This window comes from Phaenicophaeus curvirostris, chromosome 5 (assembly GCF_032191515.1).
Source record: "Phaenicophaeus curvirostris isolate KB17595 chromosome 5, BPBGC_Pcur_1.0, whole genome shotgun sequence".
NCBI classification, from domain to species: domain Eukaryota; kingdom Metazoa; phylum Chordata; class Aves; order Cuculiformes; family Cuculidae; genus Phaenicophaeus; species Phaenicophaeus curvirostris.
In genome coordinates this window covers 16,310,828-16,334,415 of record NC_091396.1, presented here as the reverse complement: position 1 = coordinate 16,334,415, position 23,588 = coordinate 16,310,828, and the positions used below count along the sequence as shown (strand labels likewise).

Sequence of the window (23,588 nt, the reverse complement as noted above, 5' to 3'; positions counted from 1 at the left end):
TACCCCATGATAGAAGTTGCAAGGATGTATTTGCAGTATAAGTAAAAGAAAACAGTCAGTCACAGTTGTAAAAAAAAAAAGCAGCTTAAACAAAGGGGTGGTGGGGAAAGTCACCCATCTGGGAAAGCACAAGGGCTTGGTTAGTGCTTTGTCACACTGGGATGCCGAATATCATCTTTTACTCTCTGATCATGCAAGAAACTACTTGTAGGAACGGCTCTAGAGGAAAGAAGTTGCTTCCTGTCCCTGACTCGGGTAGAGCTCTCTGCTGAGCGAGAAAGAGCCCAGCCTTTTTGTGCTGCATCCAAGTATTTTCATCTGCTGAAATTCACAGGCTACCTCCACTACCAGCAAAGCTTGGATTTGAATGGCTGACAAAGCAGCCGGTCCAGCTCTCCTGAACCAACAGCTGCTGGATCAATATATGGAACAAGCAGAGTACTAATCCCTCGAGACTTAAACTGGCTTTTGTATCATCAGGAACAAGGACAGCAGCACTAGTAATGGGTGTAAGCTCCCTGTGCAGCCAAAAGAGTTCTCAACACCTAAAAATGAAATAATTTGACTGTAATTGTATTGTAAACCCTTTGCTCCTGATCTCCTCTACCAGCATGAAGACCCAGCTGAGCTAGCGCTCAATTCAGACCTGAATGGAGCCTGTTCGGGATTTAATTCAACATCAGAAAACACAGCCTAAGCATTAGAGAAGACTTGACTTTAGAATTCAGTAGGGTTTATTCTACAAATCTTAGATCAATGCCAATGATACAAGTTTTATGAATTCTCATTAAAAATACAAGTCAGTATAAAGATTCCAATAGTAATATAATGCATGAAGACTCAGTTTCAAAACTTAAGGAATGAATCTGGGTTTTGGACCGTGCTACAGAAAAGGGGAACACAATGTAGAAGAAAGAATATTTAGTTTACCTCCCTTACATTAGGAGGGGCCTGTGCCTTATTGCCACAATACCTGAAAAAGCAACATGAAGTGCATAGCAGCCTTGCCTGTACAGTCTGCAGGCAAAACTGTTGAATTTAGTATCATAGTCCTCTCCCCCCACCCATTCTATTAATTAAGGTACATTTTGATAGCCTGATGCCACTATAATAATTTAAAGCTATTGCAACACCATCCCCCATAATTATAAACAACAGTCCTTTGAACTGTAAAATGCTCTTGTGATGCACCAAAACTTTTTCACTGCACTGACTGTTTGTTTTGCCCAGTGTTTCCAGGAATAATAAATACTGACTCAAAGTGAATTAGTTCCATGTTCAAGACTCTCCTGTCTGAGGTTTTTTAAATGAAGTCTCAGTGCAGTCTAATACTCAAATGAGTTGTTCATAGCTTCAGGCACAGTTAGAATATAAATAAATCAGACATTTTCTGGAACCTAGCCCTCTGATATGAAAGGTGTTATAACTTTCACTGAACAGTTGAAATTTGGCCGCAGAATTGCTAAATGAAATGCTCTGGAAGGGGGGAGAACAAATCTACCCTTTCTTTCTGGGAGCTGCCTGCACTTACAAGAGGATTAGGTTTAATAAAGCCTAAATTTTAGAGAAACAGTTTATCACAAGAGGTAACTCTTGACAAGATGTGCACCTCAGCCCCCCAAATGCTGTACGTACATTTGTTTGTTTATTCCTAGTGACATTTTCATCCTGTCAAAAATAATGGGCATCTCCCTTGTTGAGCCCAGTCATTTCTTGTAGCAGAACCACATAAACATCACAGAGCAGGTATCATGCATCTGTCTGCAAAAGCAGACAGGAAAACTAGGCTTATCAATATGCATACATTTCCAAACAGAATTTTGGTGCAGTGACATTTAACTGAAACTCAGCTTTTACCAAAGTATTAGCATAATGCAAAACCCCAAAAAACACTGCGTAAAAATAAGCTGCTGCCTTCCATGCATCAGTTAAAGAAAAAAAAACCCTTGCATAACTGGAGCAGCAGCACAGAACAAGCACAGACTTTGCTATACATACATCTTTTCCCTGGTAGGAATTTGCAAGAATCCTCTGCCCAACAACATCCTAGCATCATACCAATGGCAGCAACATCAAGTATTGAGCCATCCCACAGGCTGCTGGAAATTTCTTCTGCTGCACTGAACGCAGCAGTGCTTGCTTTGGATATGTATCGTCACTCTGATTTGTCTTTGTAGTAAATGTATCTTATACTTCAACAGTCACATCTAATCAGAAGTAAAAAAGCTCAGTAGCCCACCCTGGGGTTCAGCGCAGTCAAGATGACAGCAAAATACGAGGATGTCATTAAACTGCATATATTATAGAAAATAGGCTTACTTTGTATTTAAGTCACATTTAATACAAGACAAGTTGGTCTGAATCTGTGAACTGATTTGGAACAAAGTATGGCACAGATTTCCAATATCTATGGACGTTGTGTAAATCCCACATTTTTCTCTTTGCAATGATTATCAATTCGCCAAAATTAGTGTAACAGTCAAAAGGGAAGAGCGAAGGAAAACAGACTTGGGAGAAGAAATAAAAAAAGTCTAAGAATTGAAAATAAGTGACTTATTTTGTAAGAAACTTTATTTAATTTCATTGTTAAAAATGCATTCTCTCCTCGGAACAAATGCCACCGTAAAAAAAAGACTGCAGCAGCACACACTTGCACTCAAAGGAAAACATGCAAAACTGATGGCTGAAAATATTCTGCATAAAAATACAAGACTTCAGGCAAAAGTTTGCCCCCATGTGCCTCTAGGGACCCCAAACCATCAACAGCTTTCAGTGCAGTGTTTCTTGCTCCCACTTGGTGGGGAAACATATGGCAGAAGTTTGCCTTCCGACAGCTACAGCCTCCCAGATGTCTGAAGCAAAAACAGTCTCAGCTGTATTTTAAAGTATCATTGTTTAAACTGTTGCAGAAAGTACAAACAGAATTTGATAAAATGTCAGCATCCAGTGAAGGAAAAACTTTTGAGTTCTACCCTGTGCCATACACTTCTTAGAAAAAAAAATAGACAGAAAAACAGATTTTATTAATACACCCTCTTTAAATTTTTTATTTCTGAAAGCAGCTCTTTATGCAAATCAAAAGCAGTTCCTGAGTAACTGCGGTAAACAGTGTCTTTAAATATTTTTGCACCTCAGCTCTTCTGTTTTGGTTCTTCCTTTTTTTTCTCCCTAGTTTTCAAGTTTAATCTCAGTTCTTTTTCAAAAATGTGCAAGTTCTGATAGCATCATTTCCAGAAGTTCACAGCTCGCAGGTCTTCCTGCAACAACTATAAGATCTGCACATATGCTAGGTTGTACTCCTATACCTATTGCAGATTTTGCTCTCAAACCTGTACAGCATGCATTTTCACGTCTTCTTCAGCATACGCCGGGACTGCCACGTGTGGAACTTATTGTAGGCCGTCTGCAGCATCTCTTCTATATGACTTGTCAACTGAAACATTAAGAGGGGGGGAAAAAAAATGTCACAGCTAGAGAGGAGGGTGCTGGCCTCTTCTCCCAAGTGACAGGGGACAGGATGAGAGGGAATGGCCTCAGGCTCCGCCAGGGGAGGTTTAGGCTGGATATTAGGAAAAATTCTTCACAGAAAGGGTCATTGGGCACTGGAACAGGCTGCCCAGGGAGGTGGTTGATTCACCTTCCCTGGAGGTGTTTAAGGGACGAGTGGACGAGGTGCTGAGGGGCATGGTTTAGTGACTGATAGGAATGGCTGGACTCGATGATCCGGTAGGTCTCTTCCAACCTGATTATTCTATGATTCTATGATTATCAGATAGTCAGCTGGCTTCTTCCTTTTATTCACACTAAAATCTAAGAGGTACAAAGGATAAAGAGAGAAAGGACCCCGAGGCTCTACTGCAAAGCACCCATAGAAGGAGTGGTTCAGGGAGCTGCTAAGCTGAGAAAGTCACAGGGAAGTGACAACAGATTGTGCTCTCTGTTCCACTATTTGGCCTGTGACCACTTCAAGTCTAACATAGTGTGAGACAGTCTTGAAGCTGCTAAAGTTCTATTTCATGGTAGAAGTGAAAAATTGATATATGACTTCCCTGTTCTGTTGTCTCACTCAAGTAATTTCAAATTGTAGTTCTTGACGATTTCTGGCATTACTCAGCCAGTTACACAGGGAGCGCACATGCTTAACTGCGCACCCCATTTCCCTCAGCCCATTTCCTTGTTAACAGGAAAGTTAAAATGCCCAAGGACAAGAAGTAACAAAGATACCACCATCCAACTGTTACAAATCAAATTATTAATATGTACCCATGTAATTAAAGAGTATTTTCCCCTTACATTTGTGCTTAAATACTGTCTCCGAATCTTTTCTTGGAATGGGCAGAGCTTTGTAACCTGAAATCTTTCCAAGTTGCTCCTCATTTTCACAACCTGAGAGGAGACAGAAAGCAATATTATAATCAGTTGCACATAATTTCACTTCATTAACAACCTGTTCTCCCTCAAAACCCCTGTTCTGGGGGCTACTCTAAGTATGTATGGTTTGAGGAAGAGATGTTATTCAGGTATCAGTCTCTAAAGTCTCTAACAACTTTTAGAGTGCATGCTTATTTTTGAGGGAAGTGATAATATGATTGAAAGCACAGCGTGCCACTGTGATCATTACTACTTGTCAGTAAATACTATAGATAAGATAGTCACAAAAGTATCTTTCTTTTGTTTTAAGCATGGATTTTAAGGTCACATTTTACAGCAGAAAATCCAATATAGCTGAAGGCAAATTTTTATCTTGGTGATCCGTGAGGTCAGAAGAAATGTTAGGGACAGGAAAGTAGTTAAAATCATATACCTAGTCATAGAGAGACATCTCTCTTGAAGGCAACTTAGTTCTAAAAAGCAGTGTATGTTCTGAAGCTCTGACTGAGTGATTTTTGCAGTGGACAGAAAAAGAAGGAAAACATTCTCTTAGCTGTCGCTGCAGAGGTTGTTTTAGAGTTGGGAAAGGCACCTTCAGTTTGTGCGTTTTAAAATGAGAAATCTGCAGCTGGAATATAGCTGACCATTCTGTTTGAAACTAGCTTACAGCAGCGTCTCCTGAAGGGGGATAACAGGCATGAAGGGACAAGGACGATTTTAGGCAGTAGCACCAGCAGAATTGCCAGAAAACGTAATGTTTTGCATTGTTTTGTGACCTTCAGTTCTAGGGATGAGTAAGTGCTGCACTGACTTAAAGCACATGTACTAGTTCTATACTTCAAGTTAACGACAGTGATTCTAAACTGTGATCTGGCCACATCATAACCAGGGTCACACTCGGAAGCTCTCCCTTACCTTTTCTTCTAGGAATGGCGTGTTAACAGGAAAGCAGGACCAGAAGTGTCGTAGCAGTTCTCCTACTGCCACATACAAGTGTCTTAGTTCAGACTGAACATCATTTGGCACCATCTCTGCAACAGGGAAAAAGATTTTGTCACATCACTCAAAACTATAATACAAAAAATGCGAATGTAAGGCTAATGAAGGAGTTCAGCAATATACATGTCTACTAGAATCACATCAAGGTTGGCTGGGAGGGAACACTGATGTGCCTCACACCTGAAGTAGGACTACCAGAATTATTAAATAGGTCAGCTTCTATTTATGGCGATACGCTTGGAAGCTTGTATATTATACACAAAGACCTTGCCAGGCAAAGAATGGACACCAAACTTAGTCCAGGATTAGAAGCAGTGTAATTGTATTGTTCTAACAATGTGGCAGTACTGCTTCTGGGTCCAGCACCTCGTTCTTGCAGCACAGTGCTAAATGATGCGTGGTGGATACTGTAAGCTTTCCCCTCTCTCTTACACTGGCAGTGAGAATACAGTCACAGCATGTGGAAGATGAAAAATCCAGCCAGGAATAAGGAACTGTATCCCAGATACTCTTAAAGCACAACAGGGTTCAAGAACAGGGAAGGAACCACAACTGGAAAAAAACAAAGGAAAAAAGCGCGAGCAGTAATGAAGTTGACAGGAGCACAGTGAACTGAATAGTGAACAGCAAACAGCAAACTCCAGGATGAGGCTGTTTTTAAGAAAGAAAAAAGAAGAAAAGAAGTGGAGTGTAGTACCCAGTATGACAACTGGGATGGGTAAGAAAGCCTCACTACTGATTGCTCACTCCTTTTCTTTCAGTACCACAAAGAATTCATACTTGCTTTTTCAGCTGTCTGAATTAGTTTCTGCTGCTCTTCAGACCAAGTAACACAAGTTAAACTGGAAAACTCTTATAAACTCTGCCTTGTGAAAACAGGGATTCATTGGCTGTGAGACAAAAGGGAAGGGAATTCAAACTGGCAGGAACGTGACAACACGGAAAGGTGTGGCTGAATGGAGATGTGAAAAGGGGTTGTCTGTTTTGCCCTTGCAGTCTCCAAGAAAGCTGTCCTTTTTCACAGCAAGCTGCGGATCTCAAATGCAGGCTGCAAAAAACCCAGTCCCAGACAATGATCTAGTCCCCGCCTCCTTTCCCAGAATATGCCTTTATTTTCTAAAATACAGAAAAAAAGTCCAAAAATGGAAATCCTGAACAAGCAACCCCCATTATTTGTAAGAGGGCTAGGTATCATGTGCATCCTTCATCACTTGCTCTGTAAAATCTTCTCTCATCCACTTGCCTCAGCACTGGTATAGCCACTACCACCTGCACTGCATGGCTGGGTTGTTGCTTTTCTTTTGTTACTGCAACCCAGTATTACTCCAGCTACACGTTTCCATAATTTCCTTCATCACTGTAAGATACTCTGAGAGGGAGATGAAACAGCAAGCCAGGTACTGCTGTATAATACAATAAGATACGATTAAAGTATTATAACTCTTAAATCCTTACGGTTTATGGCTTGCTGTGTTCCACCCTGCATAAGTGCTCCTCCAGGTGACAGGACTGCAATAGTGCTAGTAGCATCACCACTTGAAAGAACCTGGAGGGAGAGAAAAATTATTTCAGATCACTTTTCCAACAAAATCTTTGAAAAATAAATTGTATTTGAACTCCAACAGCAAAGATACAGTACAACAGATACAATGGAAGTTCTGATAAAGAGTCTGCATTTCTCCAGGATTACAGTGCCTTTAAGAACTGTGGCTCTTACTATCAGCGAAAGCTCTCAATTATGAACAAACCCCACTTTTCTTTACCTAGTACATGAACTGGCTCTGCAGCTACTTTGAAATGAGACAGGGAATGACTATACAGAAATGTGACACGTTCACAGTTGTGACTGCTTTATTTAGGGCCAAATCTAGATCTACTAACAGCAGAAGTTCAGATACTGGCTGGGGAGACTGGCTACATGGCAATGCTGCCCTCCAGTTGTCAGGACAGCATTTCTGTGCAGCCCACAGCAAGATCTACATCCTAACCAAGTGCATTTAGGAGTAAAATACCCATTCAGCTATAAACCTCCTTACATCCTAAGACCACTACATCCCCAATTTGAGGGATGGGATCAATAATATTGGCCTTTGCTTCATGTTGCATGACTGTCCTGCTCTACTACTTTATAACTTTACCATTTCCTCAAAAGAGCGTAACTCTGAATATTAGCAATGACTCAACTTCCTGTGGTTTAGATTTTAAACAAAACAACTCATCATCTAAAGTTGAAAAATAAATTTAATAACATAAAAGCTATTGGAGATAATGAAGTTGACCCTGAAAATTTAAAACTCCAGTAGGTATGAGACAAAATTACATAGAAAGCAAGACACTGATATCAAGAAGGGATTTTTTTTGAGTCTTCTTCCATACCTGAGTTAGTTTGGGTACATATGCTTCCATTTCTTGCCTAATACTATTAAAAGAATTAATTATATCCTGACTGGTTGCATATTGCTGTGATTGAATTGGAGTTGGACCATGATAATACCTGTGAGGTAAAAAAAGGGAAGTGTATTAATAAGAGTGTTGGTAAAACAGAGGACAAACTTAGTGGACAGTTCTTAAAGTGTTTCTAATTTTAGATGCTTTGCAGCTGTTGATGCTGCTATCTAAATCTTAATTATTGACAAAGTGAAATACATTCCTACATGGGAAAAGGCTGGGTTTGGGATGGTACAGCAGCAGAATAAGGGAGGAGCTTATTTAGGTTGAATCTGCAAGCATCTTTATGCCACCTAGTTCTGGGAATATCACTAGAATGGAGGCATTCACACCACTTTCAACTGAAACTAAGCTAAAGTAAGCTACATGCACATTTGGAACCTTTCTCTTTCCTGGGGTATAATTTATTTTCTGAAGTTACATCGATGGTTCAGCTGATTCTGTGCGGGCTGTCATGACAGACCGGTGAGACTGAACATGCTGAAATAGATGTGCATAATTTGTTACCTATCAACTTACCTATCAGACTTCTTTAAGTTTAGTGCAATAGTTTTAATGCTATTATTCTTTGCTAAATCTTCATATTCAATGGACTCCTGGAGTTTCACCTAGAATAAGCCGAACAATTACATAGATTACTAACAAGGGCACAATTTGATGCCTCTAGAGCTCTTTTTCAAGTACCAAAGAGTTACTAAAACCTTAATGAAAATCAAAGTGTGGAATGGTTCATGTCTACCCTCCAGAGGGAGCTCAGTATTGTTTAAAGTGTACAATTCAAAGGTCTTGGACTACTACTTTTTCTGCAGATTCTGGTCAAAACTTGCAGTCCCTGCCACTTCTAAACCATGTTCTGCTTATATGTAGATCATTCTTTGTGCTCTATTTATGTCCCTTTGCTTCCACATTAGTAGAAATAGTAATGATTTAATGGCTGGCATACAAGAGTGTAAGACTAAAACCATAACAGTTACCCAAGCTCCTCGGTGACAGGAGAGCTAGAGCATTAGCAGTGAGAGGTAACAGCACAGCAATATCAGATTTGTACAATGAGAAAACTACTTTTGAAGTCTCCTACTCTCACACTACTCTTCCACTCCTACCATATTTATTGCAGTTCTGGTAACAACACATGTATTCTACAACCTTTTCTCACAATATATGCTGGGTTTGAGTGCCCTTAGTATTTTCTGTTTAGGCTGTCAACCCTAACAAGAGTATTCAGTTCAGTTTAATAGCAAATACAGTACTCTCTTCTACTTTCAGCTGCTGTTCAGTCTACAACAGGCTGTTGGCCTATATTTCAGTGCACCAGGCATCACTGCACTTTCAGTTTAATCTCACTTTAGCTTCCGACCCTGAGATAAAGGCTGCCATGTGCCAGTTAAATCATCCCTTCTACAAATGATACAATTGATAGGTTAACACTGGCGTATAAACACCAATATCCCTTTCAGATGGATGTTCTCTACAGGTTTTCAGACACCTGGAAAAAATAGCATGGGGTACAACACACACCAATAATAGAACTTCACTGAATGAAAAGAACCAGATTTCTGGGTCCAATCAGAAGCACGTTGGAAACTTCTTACTTCCATCAGGCACTACTAAAGAGATAACCAGAACAATACTTTGAAGTGTAATTTATTTGTGTTTACTAACAGATGCAGAAAGCTTCTTCCTCCGGTTTTTATTCAATATACTTCTAAGACAAACTATGTAAGTATCACTTTAGATGCATCACAAACAAGTAAGGAACCTTCAGCAGTCTTTCAAGAGACAGAGCTTCCAGTTTCATTCAATTAGAATTGCATCAGCTAACTTTATACCTTTTTCATTGGTGGTTGAAAGAAATCTGAATCCCTGGAGTTTCCATCCGTACTGCTGGTCTCACTGTAATGGTCATTTTGTGCTTCTCTTAAAATAGAGAAACAGCATTAAGAATTCACCTCACAGGCTACTTAAGAGACAAGCTAGAGACAAAGTAAATACAGCTATTTCAAAAATTTTATATGCATGTTCACATATCGTTTATCAACTTTTTTCCCCTTATGTCTCCATTTCTAGGAGTTGATCTAGATCAAAGGAACCAACTCCTTAAATAAACCTGTTTGTCAAGGGGGAAATTCAACAGCAGAGGAGGGTGCTTCTCCCTCTCTTCAGAAATAGTAGTGTCCACAATGCAAGTGGGACACAGCAAAATCACTCTTAAATTGGAAACTTTGCATATCAATTTATGCTAACCAGGTATTAGCATAGATATGGAAGCACTGAGGTACTACTGCTGCAGAGCAGGAGCTATTGTTTTGTCTTCTTCTGAATTATGAAACAGAAACACATATTACCCACAAGAGATTGTTTAATGTCCACTGTTCAACGTGCACAAGACAGAAGAACATGAGGGAGCACAGCTACATGGAAGAAAGTATTTAATTAAGATCTCTCACAGGTAAAGTCTGTAGGATTTGGGTCGAATGGTTGTCTGTAAACCAGCTGTAAAGCAGACTTCACTTCAAATGCATTTCATGCCTCATTTAGCTTCCTCATTCACTTAGATCCATGCACCCCGCTACAGGAAGCCCCAGCAGACCTGCTCCCTGAAGGCAAGAGATAGGAACTCCCTGCACCAGACCACACTCCTCTTATAGCCTTCGGCAAGGCTAAAGGACTGCAGCAGAAACATCTTTTCCTTTTTAATCTGCTTTGTATGATAAAAACTCAGCTAAAAATAGCATTTATCATCTCAGACAGCTCTGAAAAACTCTAAGTAAAATGGAAACTAAAGATATTTTCATTTCTTGAGCAAAACACAGTTAATAAAAATTAAAAGAAAGGGGTGGATGAGTAACTGAAAGTGCCTTTTTGTTTTGGAAATTCCTTAAAATTTGTAACAAAGAAGCCTTTACACAACATTGAAACTTACTGTTTTCTGAGGCCAGCTGCAAGGACCATGGCACTATGATGATTAAAGCGTTTTATAATGGCAGCATTGCTACTTTCTCTAGCGGATTTTGAGGCATTTGATGTGGAGGCCACAGAAGCAACACCAAAGCCCTAGAAAGAGAACAACATTAGCTACCTTCTGCCCCAAAACCAGAAGGACAATTCCGCATTTTCCACTAAATCAGGAAGCCTGAAAGTCAACTCTTCTGAACTTTATGGCTTAATAATTCATTACCACCCAAAGCAATATTTTCCTGCGTTCTCCCCACCATCATTTTATATTTTATTCTGCTAACACTTGGCATTTTAGAGGTGTCTGAGATAAGGAAAAAATTGTTAAATAGTTTCATAAGACCTTGATCTGTTATATGCAGAAACAGAATTAGCTTAAAAATATTTAGGGGTCACCTGTATGAAACAGAGGCATTAATGGCAAGTAAGAGCTAGCAATTGTTTCACTGACCTCTTCTTAACACCTTGTGGGGCACTAGCAGCCCACAGTGCTGAATGACACCTGTCTGGAGGATGCAATATCACTAGGAATTAAAAAAAAACTCAAATCTTCATGTTGGCAGTGTTCCTCAGTAACCAGGCAGCTGAAGGCTGCTGACTTGAACCCATACTCAGTTTCATGCTTGGAGTTAACCAGCCTCAAAGAAAAACTAGGGCAGTTTGCGTAGCGCTTCAAACACACCTATTACAAATCCCTAGCCTGGTTTCAGACTGGTAGCTTTGCCCAACTCTTAACAACCTAAAAAATGACTTAGAAATGCAGCATCATTAATTACAACTCAAAAGTTAGTTAAACCTGCCTTTGTAAAGTGCACCTTTAAGTTATTGCACATTACGGTACACCATTTATAACAATTGTTTTAATTTGTACTTGGAGGCAATTAATAGTTCAAATTAGTCATATTTTTAGCAAAAAAAGCTATTTAAAGCTAAAGAGAGAAAACTGTATAAAGCATCCTTAAAATTAAGCTGAACCAAACAAACAGCATTGTTCAATGTCAGAATGAATGCAAAGACTTTTTCCTCTTTTGTGCTATTCTTCTGTACATTATCACAGCTTCTAGATGATAGGAGGAAACCCTATGAGTCCATTTAAGACAAAAAGAACCCATCCAGGTGAAACAGTAATTCTTAAAAAAAGGAAGTCTCGCTTTCATACCCAGCACACTAAGGCAGCTATATCGGTCCAGAGGCACAGCCTCCATTTCTTTACACATATACAACGTATAAATGTTGACTACCCAACTACTGCAGCAGCCTACCCATTGATGTGTTCCAGAGTTAGCATTTGTAGTTATTTTAATAGGAGAAGGACCTGCTTTCTCCTAAAACTAAGGGGGTCGTGGGATCAGGGGGTTTTTGCCATCTACTTACTTCATCTAATGATTTATCTTCCAAAGCTGTTAAATCTATCAGAGGGTTTTTAACTCCTTGAGACACCATTGCTTTTAACCCTGTATGAAACAAAACACAAAAAAACAATACATGAAAAACCATATCTAAAGAAACGGAAATAATTGTGGGATTATTACATTATGTTTAACTTTTAAAACGCAAAGAGAAAGGTTCTGCAGATGCCCAAGTATAACAGTGACTAAAATTTTCAACCTTTTTCAAAGTTTCATTTAAAATGAGCAATAAACTTTAAAAGTCATTGTAAAAGCTATTCCTACTAATTAGTGCCATTTTTATCAACTTTTATACATCAATGTATATTGTTTGGTATAAAATCCACAAACTTGAAGATGCAGTTACATTGTATGAGTGGGAACTGGGAAGCCTTAATTCTGCGGTAATTCATATCTGGTGACGGCTTTTACTTGTGAAGGGTTGTGGATTCCTAATAGAATGCTTTCATAAGTCAAAATATATTAAGGAACTGTGTTAAGTGATCTTGACTTCATATTTCTCTATCATCACAAACCTACCTCAAAAGTTCAATGAAAACTTAAGTCTGATAATATTTTAGGAATTCATATTAAAAAGGTCGACACAGGACAGGGATGGCAATTCCTCTGAAAAATTTCAAACAGGATCCATATTTGTCTATTACTAAAAGCTGATTTATAACAAAAGCTATACCTGTTATAAATTGCGCACACATCATAAAACAAAGCCTTTGGTAAACCCAATTATTCTATAGTAACTGATAGCAAAGCATAGTAATCTAGCATGATAGCATACATTAGGCATTCAAAAACAAATTGGATGAGGCTTTGATCAACTTGATCTTGTGGAAGATGTCCCTGCCTATGTCAGGGGGGTTGGAACTGGATGTTCTTTAAATTCCCTTCCAACACAAACCATTCTATGTTTCTATAATATTAGGGAATTTATCACAGATCTACCACTGAATGAGTTATAATGAAGAGTATTTTATTTCTAGTGCTACCACTTTCCACTGGCTAATTTATTTCAATAAATGCACTCAAACATACTAAGAAAAATAGCAAAGCGATAGCTGACTTTGAATGACAATCTGTAGCTTACACTTTAGAGTTCAATAAACAAGATGCCCCATAAGCAGACATAAGAAGACTTTTGACTTCAGCTTTGCTAGGTTTACTAGATACACCTTGAGTGTTGTGCTATGACACAGCAGAGACTGTAGCAGCCTATTGCAGAAATAAAGTCAAAAAGCTTACCTTTCTCATCCATTTTGGCACATTCTGCAAACAGGTCTTTTGAGCCTGCATTGAGCCTGTCCCGATGGAAATAATGAGACTGAAAAAATCGTGTCCAGAATTCCCTCTCAGTCATGTTATGCGGAACATTTTCTGCATATTTCATTTTTACTGTGAACAAAAACTATAATGATTATACTGTTCTGCAAGTCCTAACATGGTATTTTACATTAGTATTTGCTTGCTTCCTTTCTGTCTAGTGCTGCCTTCATTCATGCCAATTAAATGTAAGGGAATGCAGTAGTTAAGCCTACAGGTAATTCTATGCCCTGCAATGGTAGCTAATGCTTGGGAAAGAAACGCACAGAACAGTGGTCTGAATTCTCTAATTTGAATTGCACACACACGAGAAGTCTGATATGACAGAGTTCTAGTTATTTTCAGAATAGATTTAGTCCTTTTAACCTGGGGCCAAAATGAAACAGTATTAAGTGTTCAATATAGTGCCGAGGAATGATGAAAATGAGATTCTTTCCCTCCCAAGGAGATGTCATGAAAAATAATAATTAATTGAAATGCTGAGTAGGGAAGTATCATGGGAGCCAAATATCTACTCACAATTAAAAAAAAAAAAAGAAAATAAAAGGTCAATGATGCAGGAAGTTAAACTTTTTTCATTTAACAAAATCAAATTTTCATTTCAAAAGCATGTTTTAACACATGCTTCTTCCCATGCCTCCTCAAACAAGGCAAATCATCCCCAAGATTGAAGATAATGTCCTTTATATTTTCAGGATCAGTCTAACACTCTAGTCTTCACACAGTACGACAGTAAAAATTTTAAATGAATGTATCTGTTAGGTAAAACTCCATCTTACCTGCAGGGTATGTTCGAAATATGGATTCAATGATATCTGAAGTTAAATTGTACCTCAGACCATTGCAGCCATCTGTTTGAGGCCGTACATCAGCCTAAGAAAAAGCATACAGAGGAAAAATAGTCATGTCTGAATGTCTTCTGTAACTGGAGAAGGAAAAAAATTAGCATCTTGTAATGAAATTCTGTTGCAAATAAAATTATTTTCTTCCCCCAATAATCCATAGCATATTTCATCATAAATAGGTATTTTTAGGATAAGAAATGAAAAATCATACATTATTTTATTATACTTGTCACTTAAGGGTTGATTCAACAAGAAGACTCTAAGCTTCAGAAGATGAAATGCAAAGAACACTCTGTCAGTCAAAAGAAGGTATGTCCAGTTTAATATATCCTTGTTTCAAAGTAAAAATAGGCATGCTTACCATATATGCCTAATCTTTTATTATTCATTCAACAGTTCAGCTAATGAATAATCAGTGATGATGATGAATTGGTGTACCCATAAATCCTTATACACTAGAACCATTTCAGTGTAATTGTTAAATAATGTTTAATTTAAAAATTGAGGGTAAACCTTAGTCAGAATTCGCAAGTTAGACCTCAGTGATCTCTTTAGGAAACTACGGAGCAAGCAAGCACTCAATACAACTCTCAGTAACAGGACAAGTACATGACTGTATATGATGCCTTCTTTTCTTCCTTTTTTTGTACACTTGAATTCTAGTTTTTGCACCACTTTCTTCCTATAGAAACACCCATTGTGAGTAGAGCCACACAGTTCTTTTAACTTGAACTAGGACACACAAATATATTAAGTTTTCTTCTTCACAAATGCAGGGTATACAAACACAACTAGTTATTTTAAGGAAGCTTTCGTTTTGAAGGTTTGTTTGTTTGGTTTTTAATGTTAAGGTGTAAGAACTAGGTGATTCTTAGGGGCAAAAAAAATCAAGTGTTGGTACATCAGCTATGTCATAAAACAACTCCCTCCAACTCTTTCCTTCCCAAGCCCTTGATGTTTGTGCAGCCATTACAAAGGTGGAAATTGGATTCCAGCGGAACAGTCTTGGTATTCATTTTGTTGCAGAAACAGAAGCGTGTCTCTGTGGGAGTAATCTGAAGATTATGCCTAGATTACTTTTACATTGCATTGAGATTACTTAAATATGGTTTCTACAAAGGGGTAATATAAATGAAAGCTGGGGAAGAGACATAAAACAAGCTTTCAGATGCAGAAGTTGTTCTTCAAGTAGCTGAGAGCAAGTACTAGTTTAAAAAAAAACGCGGAGGGAATAAAAACTTCTGTGGGCGAAGTCTTACCAACTGCATTTATGCATGCCAATGCTGCAACAGATACTCTTTTAACTTACTGAGTTAATAAATACACTATAATCTAGTGTCTAAGTTGACCATTCTTCCTGTTTTACAGAAGGCAGAGCAGCAGTATAAACAACACCTACATACTGTCAATTTAAAGCTGAAATTGAGCACCTTAAATTGATAAAATTTTGAGGCTACAGATTTGTGTAAAATCTTTACTTTTTTTTTTTTCCTCCTTTACACTTGCAATAATATCTCTCCACATGTTAGGCTAAGTTGAGGAACCAGGAAAGAACAACATTAAAGTACATGGGAATGAAGTACATGAGCAGAACTCTCACTTTCCTCAATTTGTTTTTCTGAAGTCCTTTAAGTTAGAGGTTCAACATACCAGAAATGCTGCAGAGATGCCCACATCCTGCTTACTAGGTGCTCCAGAATTATCCCCTGCATTCAGGCTTAAACGGTTGGCCCAGAATTCTTCAGCAGTGATTACTTGGCTCACAACAAGGTCTTTATAAAGCTGAAACAAAACAGGATCTTCTTGCAGCATTCTGGTAAAAGAATGTATTGAATAGAATTGAAAAGCTGCAGAATAAATTAGTAGGATTTCCATAACTAATGTGAATTCACAAAAGGAACAGAAACCAACTTTTCTTTCAAAATGCTGTGCATTTCTTAACAAGATTGTGTAAACAATCGACCTCGACAGCTATATTTGTCTCCAAAGATTTAAGAAAGGACTAAAATTATGTTTAAAGAATAGCATTAGATGCTAGAAAACAGTAGGAATAATAAGGCATATAACAAAGAAACTAGCATGGTAGTAGTGCCAAAGCAGCAAACACTGCTGTAGACCCTAGTGCTCACTTCAGTACTGGAACTAGATAATACTAGATGTGTAAGAGCTCCAGCACAATCATCTTGCCTTTTCCCTGGGATATCCTGTAAAAATCTGATCTGCTCAGTGAAGCAATCCTCCTGTGTTTTCAAAAATGTAGCTTTAACTTACTGAAGTTCAAAGCTAGAACAGTCTTTGTAAACAGAAACAAGTGGATTCATAGCAGATGCTAGAACGAAGTGATACTCATCTGAGGAGATGCAGAGAATATGCTCTATGGCCACAAAGACTGGTTTAACACAAACACTTTAAAGGAATGCAAGTGTATCTTAAAAGCCCATTTGGGAAAAGGACTTGGGTCCTGAATGTCTTCTCAAAGCATTTTTTTAGAATAAACATCCTGAACACAAAATAAACTACTGCACCTCAAGTGAGATAAATGAAAATACCTAGCAATTTAGTTGAGTACACAAAACATCAGGAAAGATTATTTGGGGAGGAAGGGGTTATGCAAGGAAGAAAAAAAAAAAAAATCACAGATCAAGGAAGGTGAGAACTTCTGGTGAAAAAAAAATAATCAAGCAGCTTTTCTTATGGATACTTAAGACTAAAGAGACAGGCTGCCAGATGGGTGCTTCATCTCGTAACTGGGGGTAACAGACTGGGTGCAGCCAGGCTGACTGCCTTTACACTTCAGTAAGGTGTTACTGAGAATGCAAGCATAGAGTCAACGTGCTATGCTTACGTAAGTCTCAAAGAACTGCCTCCAAATTCAAAGCAGAGATTTTTTTTCTAGGGAAGTAAACACCGCATCACTAATGATGTCACAATAACAATTAGGAGAAATACACAACAAGTAAGAGAAAAAAAAAACAATAAAACCCCCCAAAAACTTTAAGACCCCCTCTCTTTTACCTGTTTTTCTCCTCAAGTTCTTTATTAGCTTTTCTCTTGAACTTGGGCAACAGTTGTTGAAGAAGATCCTTTACTGCATCTCGCTCCTTCACTGCTGTGCTTTCATTGGAGAAGTGAAAGTTGGTCGTGTCCCCTGCATGCAATACTAGCTGAAGCTGAATTTTAGCTTTACCTTCTGGACTGATTTTCTGGCCTAGATTACACAGAGAGTATTAATTAGCAACAGACTGTAAACTTATATAAGAAATTCCCTTCTCTAGAGTATTTGCTTATAAGCAGTTATTCTCATCATCCAATTAAATACCATCATCCTGTGTGTGAATTCCAGCCATGAAAGCAGAACATACAGTTTTCCTATTAAATGAGTTGAGCCCTGCACCGTGTTCTCTCTAAAACATAAGGCACTGACTCCGGTAGCCTATAGCTACTGCTATATTTCAGGAACCCTGATTCATCTTTGCATTCCTCACATGCTCCATTAGAAAACTCCTGCAAATTAGATTATCATTACCTGGACACCTCACAATCCAGGCTGCTGCTAAAAGGTGACAACCTCATTCTCCCTTTCAATTTCTTCCTGCATGAGTGTGTGCAGCAAGCCAAACTAAGGAAAAGTAAACCCCTTTTGTTTTTCTAGCTGGACCAGTTCCCACAGAAGAAAAGTGGTAAGAAAGCAGATGCAGGGTGGGTAACAGCATGTCTGTTGACGGCAAAGGTATGCTGGTTCCAATGGTGCGGTAAGCACTTTCAGCCACTAGTACTCCCAAAGTCGATCACCAATGCCTCCAAGGTGCTGCTACACCCTCATTACTCATAAGAAAAAACTAACTCATGCTTCTTTTCTCATAACCAGAGGGAGGAGAGGCCAGACCAACTACATTTATGGACTGTTGTGCAACTCACTTCTGTGTAGCACTGCAAATGGCACTAACCTAACTTTGAATCTTACTCCTTTCTCCAGTTCAAGTGGGAGACAGGAACCAGATTTTGCCACTAAATCACAAATTCACAAATACCACCCCCGCTTTTTATTATTTTAGATGACAAACGACCATGTTCCAATAGACTTCAGTGCCCATACCTGTATATATCTAAAGTAAGCTGCTTAAGTGTAAATAAATAGCTAAATGAAACCTTCCCAAAATTGATTATTATAGGTGGATAGAGCTTTTAAACTCTTTATTGCATCCATATTTAAGAAAACAGCACATCAGTTCTGATTCACCACACATACTTCTGATGACAATGCAGTACTTGTATGTGACTTTAAACAGCAATAATCATTAAACCTTTACCAAAGGACACACATAACTTTCTTTCTTTGGCATTACAGAGCATGGAATATAAGCACTAATCGGAGCCAGAAAGGCAGCATGCTACAGACATTTACTGTTCAGTTTTGACTTGCAAGTATTCTCCTATTGCAACAGCAAAAGGTTATTTGGAATATCATCCCTTAGTCCCAACTACAGAAGCTAGCACTTCTGACGCTATGGTCTGTTGGACGAAAGTAGAACAGCGAGGTTCATTTTAGACAAAAATTGAAACAGCTTTAGACGCACGGTTTAACAGGTGACATGCCAGATAGCTCCTATGTTAGACCCTCCTTCTCAACCCTCCTCCACACCCTTCTCTCCATGACCATATGGCACAGATTATTTTTCTGTTCAATTTATTGCAGAAATTTATCAAAAGTTAATAGTAAACGTAGTATAACTAAACATCTAAGGGCTATAGAAGTTCTGCAGTAGCATCCTTAATAAACTGGTGATACAGTCCTAATCTCTGCTACTACACAAAATAACTTAGTCAAAGCTCCAGGCCCTTGCAACCTTCCTACCTCTTCTACCAGTGTTTTTGGGAAACAAGCTTTGGGTTGTATTCAAACGTTTATCGAAATACTGCTTACTGAAGCTGTAACAGGAAAGGTATTCACTTACACTTTATGTCCGCATACATATGGCTGACTGTAAATCGGTCTTTGCCTTCGGGTGCCCATGCTATTCTTTCAGCCATAAGGTAAAGAGCGCCGTCCTGCTTTTTTTGACGCACTTTCTTCACTATCAGTAACACTTCTTCAGATGACGTTGCCATTGTGGCTATGAGAAGCTATTAAAAACAATGTTGAGCTGATTAGTAGAATATTTTTTTTGCTGTAACTCTTCCATTATTCCCATCTATATTGAAGTATTGCAACCAACATTTACTCGTTAATGTCTACTTCATTTTTGAAACATTCCAGACAGACATGCTCCACTCTGTCAGTGCAATCAGGACAAGTATATAAACATAATACTGCCAGCTATTAAAAAATTCATCTAATTCTATTGCTGATACTACTAGTACTCCAATAAAAGACCTGCAAATCTTACAGTTAAACTGATAACCTAATTTTTCAGTTTGATATTCATTAACTGGATTTTCAAGTTCAGAAGAATACTGAAGCTAAGCAAAGACAAATTCCAAATCTCCCCTGGCACTTGGCAGCAATTCCCGTCTTCAGCGTGAATGGCAGATGTTAAGCCATTTCCGAAAAGGGAAGGATACAAAGTATGTGAAAAATCATGAATTTTCAATTCTCTGTGCTAAAGATAAGGTAGCCCTGTTACTTCTGTTCTTACTGTCGTGCTTTTTGTATGCTTGATTCCAGCTGCCCAGTTTCCTATCCCTCTCCCCCAAAGTTCAAGGGACTAATGTCATAACTAGTTTAAAACAATGGTAATTTTGTCACCAGTCTGACATCAACAAGGCTTTTGATACTTGCTATGTTGTTCTCCCCAGCAATCACTATCATTCCTCTCTACAGGTTCACCCTACAGCCTTAAATTTCTCAAGAGGTTAAGGACACCGCAGATACAAGTAGCTTCTATTAACATACTGTTGTATACCTATCAAAAAATTACACCTCTGGCATGTTTGATGTAACTGTTTAGGCTGTCCAACTCTCTATTCTGTACATCACAAACTTTCCTATTGATATGTCAAATAGCATTTGACAGTTCATGTGTTTTAGAATCACAGAATCACCAGGTTGGAAAAGACCCATCGGATGATCAAGTCCAACCATTCCTATCAAATACTAAACCATGCCCCTCAGCACCTCATCCACCCGTCCCTTAAACACCTCCAGGGAAGGTGACTCAACCACCTCCCTGGGCAGCCTGTTCCAGTGCCCAATGACCCTTTCCGTGAGTACCCCTAATATTTGCTGGGGCCTGCTTCAGACTTCAACAGCAACCTGCAGCAGTTACCGAGCTACCAGTAGTCATCACAAAATGATAATTCTAAGCTTTCAAATTCGGATACTGTTTTAATTTGCTTTTTAAAAAACCACCACAGGATATCTCACTCTGACAATCTGGATTGTAGCATAACATCCTCTTGAGCAAGTTTTATAATCCCAGGTGAGTTAAGTAAAATACTAAATGGGAAGACTTAATAGCAATAGGGCTCTGCACTTAAGCTTTGCTCCTTCATTTCAGTTATCCAAAGCTTTGCCGAAGACTTCAGTGATACTGAGCTGAATGTGGGATTTCACATCAGCACCACTGCAGTAGTCACTAGAACACGCTGTGCCACATTCAGAGCAGCCCTACTAATACTTCTCTCCCAAAGAAAACTGCATGGCATGATTTCAGGACCATTTCCTAGCATAATCCATTGCAGTCTCCCCAGCAGCCTTATTCTCTTTCAGTGATATTTGCACTACCATTTTAATGTAGTTTCCTGTTGTGGGTCCATAGTCTCTCGTCAGCGCCTTACTGGAAAAAGGCAAATGGCCACAGACTCTAATAGACTAGAAACCTCAGATATGCAAGACTAAGGATTCTGATTTTTTTTCTGCCTTTGTTACTTTACAGTCCTTTAAGGTCATTATTATCAAACACAGTAGAGGCAAAGCCACAGAATGAAAAGGAATTAAACCTGTACTGAATGGAAAGAAAACAGAAAGCACTTCCATAGCCAGGCTCATACTGATGCAAGTCACTTTGCTTTTCTACCATACTATTTCACCCACCTACAACCAGTCTTTCAAGTACAGAAGACACCAATCAGTGGCCAGTAACTTCTCCTTTAAAACTGCAGTGCTTCTGACACAGTACCCTGCAGTGTACAATCTGTGAACACACAAGTGGCTCATTCTGCCTTCTAGGAGGGTGAACACACTAGCTCACTGCTGTTCTTATTTATGTCATTACGGTGCTTCCTTTTTCATGCAGTGATTTACAGTGGCTGTAGGATGATATAACTCACAAGCACAGTAAGCTTTACCAAAAGGGAAAAAAACCCTGAGCTGTCTTTTGAACAGCACACAAGGAAGAATCAAAAAAAACCCTTAATAATCAGGATTTAGGAAAGGTAGTGTCTTTCACTAATGAAAACAAGATGGCTTCTTGTTGCAAGTAGTACAGGAAAAATTCCAAAATAGAAATCTCTCCTAGCTGCTACAAAAGCATGAGGATGGTGTCCTACTGACTGCAGGGGGGAAGGCTATGTCCTCCCTAAGCACATAGAGCATACTAGTAATTTTATTTTCTTTTTGGACGCTTAGGGCTTACTATGCAGAAAGGTGACAGCATCAATGATATATTTATTCATGCCTGTCCAAATCTCACAACCTCTATGTTTAACAACTGAAGCTTCTAGGAATCAGTACAGTGGAACGATGACACTGCTGCTCAAAGGGGCAACAACTGCAACATGCATACAGAGAAATTATCTTATTTTAAAGCTTTGCACGACAATTTTATCTGCTACTAAAAGAAATAGCATTAGAGTTTTTCAGCTGCAAATTTCAAAAGACACACCTTTCTTCAGTTTAAGTATCTTCCAGAAAAGGAAGGTCAGGCATAGTTTTTGAGTTCTCCAACAGCAGAGCTTTTGAAGTAATGGCTAATAGTTCTGAAAAGCACTTGGATCATCAGTAGCCCTAACCCAAGGGGGACCCGTCATCAAGGCTGTGTCGAGGACGGTAATCTTAGCTGTAGATTACAACTAGCAAGGCCTGTAAAGAACCTTCAGAGTTGGCATAAAACAAAAGGTCCTGTTTGGGTATCTACCTAGAAACCCTCTCCCACCTAGCTCTGCAGGAGCGAATGCATGGAAAATGGAAATACCACCAAATCCCAAGGGCTGTCCTTCTGCTAATGCAGCGACTCTTCCTAAGCACTAAAAAAATGCTTCTCTCCTCTCTGTTCCTATAAGTCCTGCTCAGAACACTTTCCATTACCAGCATTTTACTCCAGCCTCTCCCCATGCGGTTTCATGGAACTCTGAACAGAAATAAAGAAAACCTTTACACATTTTAATAACCCAAGTCAGGGTAGGCACGGGATGGAAAGCGAGCTCTGACAGATTTGATGCGGGCCTTGTCGCAAGGTTTCCCCTCCCTGCAGGGCAAAAGAATAACTACGCTGATGGCCCAGACCGAACCGCAGTGGCACAGGGCCGCGCAACTGGGCCACCCGGGTTCGGCTGCACGGCCCAGGGATCTCGGGGCTGGGGGGAGGGTATACCGGGAGTCGGTAAAGCAGCCCCGGGCCGGCCGGAGGAGCCCAGCTCAGCAGAACAGCCCAGTTTGGCTTGGACACCGGCAAACGCGGCCGGGAGCAGCCGCGATTCACGGGTTGAGCGCGGCCTTCACCCACCGCTCCCCATCGCCTACCTCGCAAGCAAAACGGCCCCCGTAGCCCCGTGCGGGGGGTACGGCCCCAGCAGGGCACGAAGGGGCCCTGCCCGACCGCCGCTCCCGGCAGAGACGAGCGCGGCCCGCGGAGACGGTGCGAGGACACGTCTTTGTCTGTCGCCCGCGGCCAAGGGCTGGGGCACAGCCCGGTGCCCCCCCCAGCCGCGGCCGCGCCGGGGTGGCGCTGCCACCTCCCCGCCGCCCCCGTTAAATACACACCGGTGGGGAGAGGCACGGAGGCCCGAGGTCGCCGAGCGCCCCCGCCGCGCTCCCCGGCAGGCGTTGCCGCGCCGGCCCCGGGAAGGGCCCCGCCACCCCTCACTCGCTCACACACGCGCCCACCGCCACCGACCGTCCCCCCCATCCCACCCCGCCCCGCTGGGCTCCTTACCGAGCGGGAGGCGGCGGCGGGGCCTGCTCCAGGCCGGCGCGCTGGCTGCTGCCGGCGGGCCGCGCGGGAGGGGCCCGGGCGCTACGGGGGCCGGGCGGCCGCCGCCGGGGCCATGGGGCGGGCGGGGGGGGTGGTGGTGGGAGGCGGACACGTGA

At 40.2% G+C, this 23,588-nt stretch overlaps 1 protein-coding gene across 1 annotated transcript; it reads right to left on the bottom strand.

Annotated features, from left to right (window-relative positions):
- Positions 1-708: 708 nt before the first annotated feature.
- On the bottom strand, positions 709-23,583 carry GTF2H1 (general transcription factor IIH subunit 1). The gene is made up of 15 exons (XM_069857697.1): positions 23,434-23,583; positions 19,297-19,465; positions 17,357-17,549; positions 15,992-16,154; positions 14,276-14,369; positions 13,419-13,568; positions 12,148-12,227; positions 10,742-10,872; positions 9,648-9,735; positions 8,338-8,426; positions 7,747-7,864; positions 6,826-6,916; positions 5,287-5,402; positions 4,294-4,386; positions 709-3,433 (listed from the first exon to the last, which is right to left on the bottom strand). Exons 2-15 carry the CDS (start codon positions 19,448-19,450, stop codon positions 3,347-3,349), a joined length of 1,647 nt encoding a protein of 548 aa, XP_069713798.1. The 5' UTR covers positions 19,451-19,465; positions 23,434-23,583; the 3' UTR covers positions 709-3,346.
- Between the last annotated feature and the right edge of the window lie 5 nt (positions 23,584-23,588).

Coding starts and splice junctions, on each gene's coding strand:
- GTF2H1 (XM_069857697.1), bottom strand. CDS start 19,450: ATGGCAACGTCATCTGAAGAAGTGTTACTGATAGTGAAGAAAGTGCGT. Junction 17,550..19,296: donor TATGTATGCGGACATAAAGT/GTAAGTGAATAC, acceptor TGTGTAATCTAG/GCCAGAAAATCAGTCCAGAA. Junction 8,427..9,647: donor TTCAACCACCAATGAAAAAG/GTATAAAGTTAG, acceptor GGCTTATTCTAG/GTGAAACTCCAGGAGTCCAT.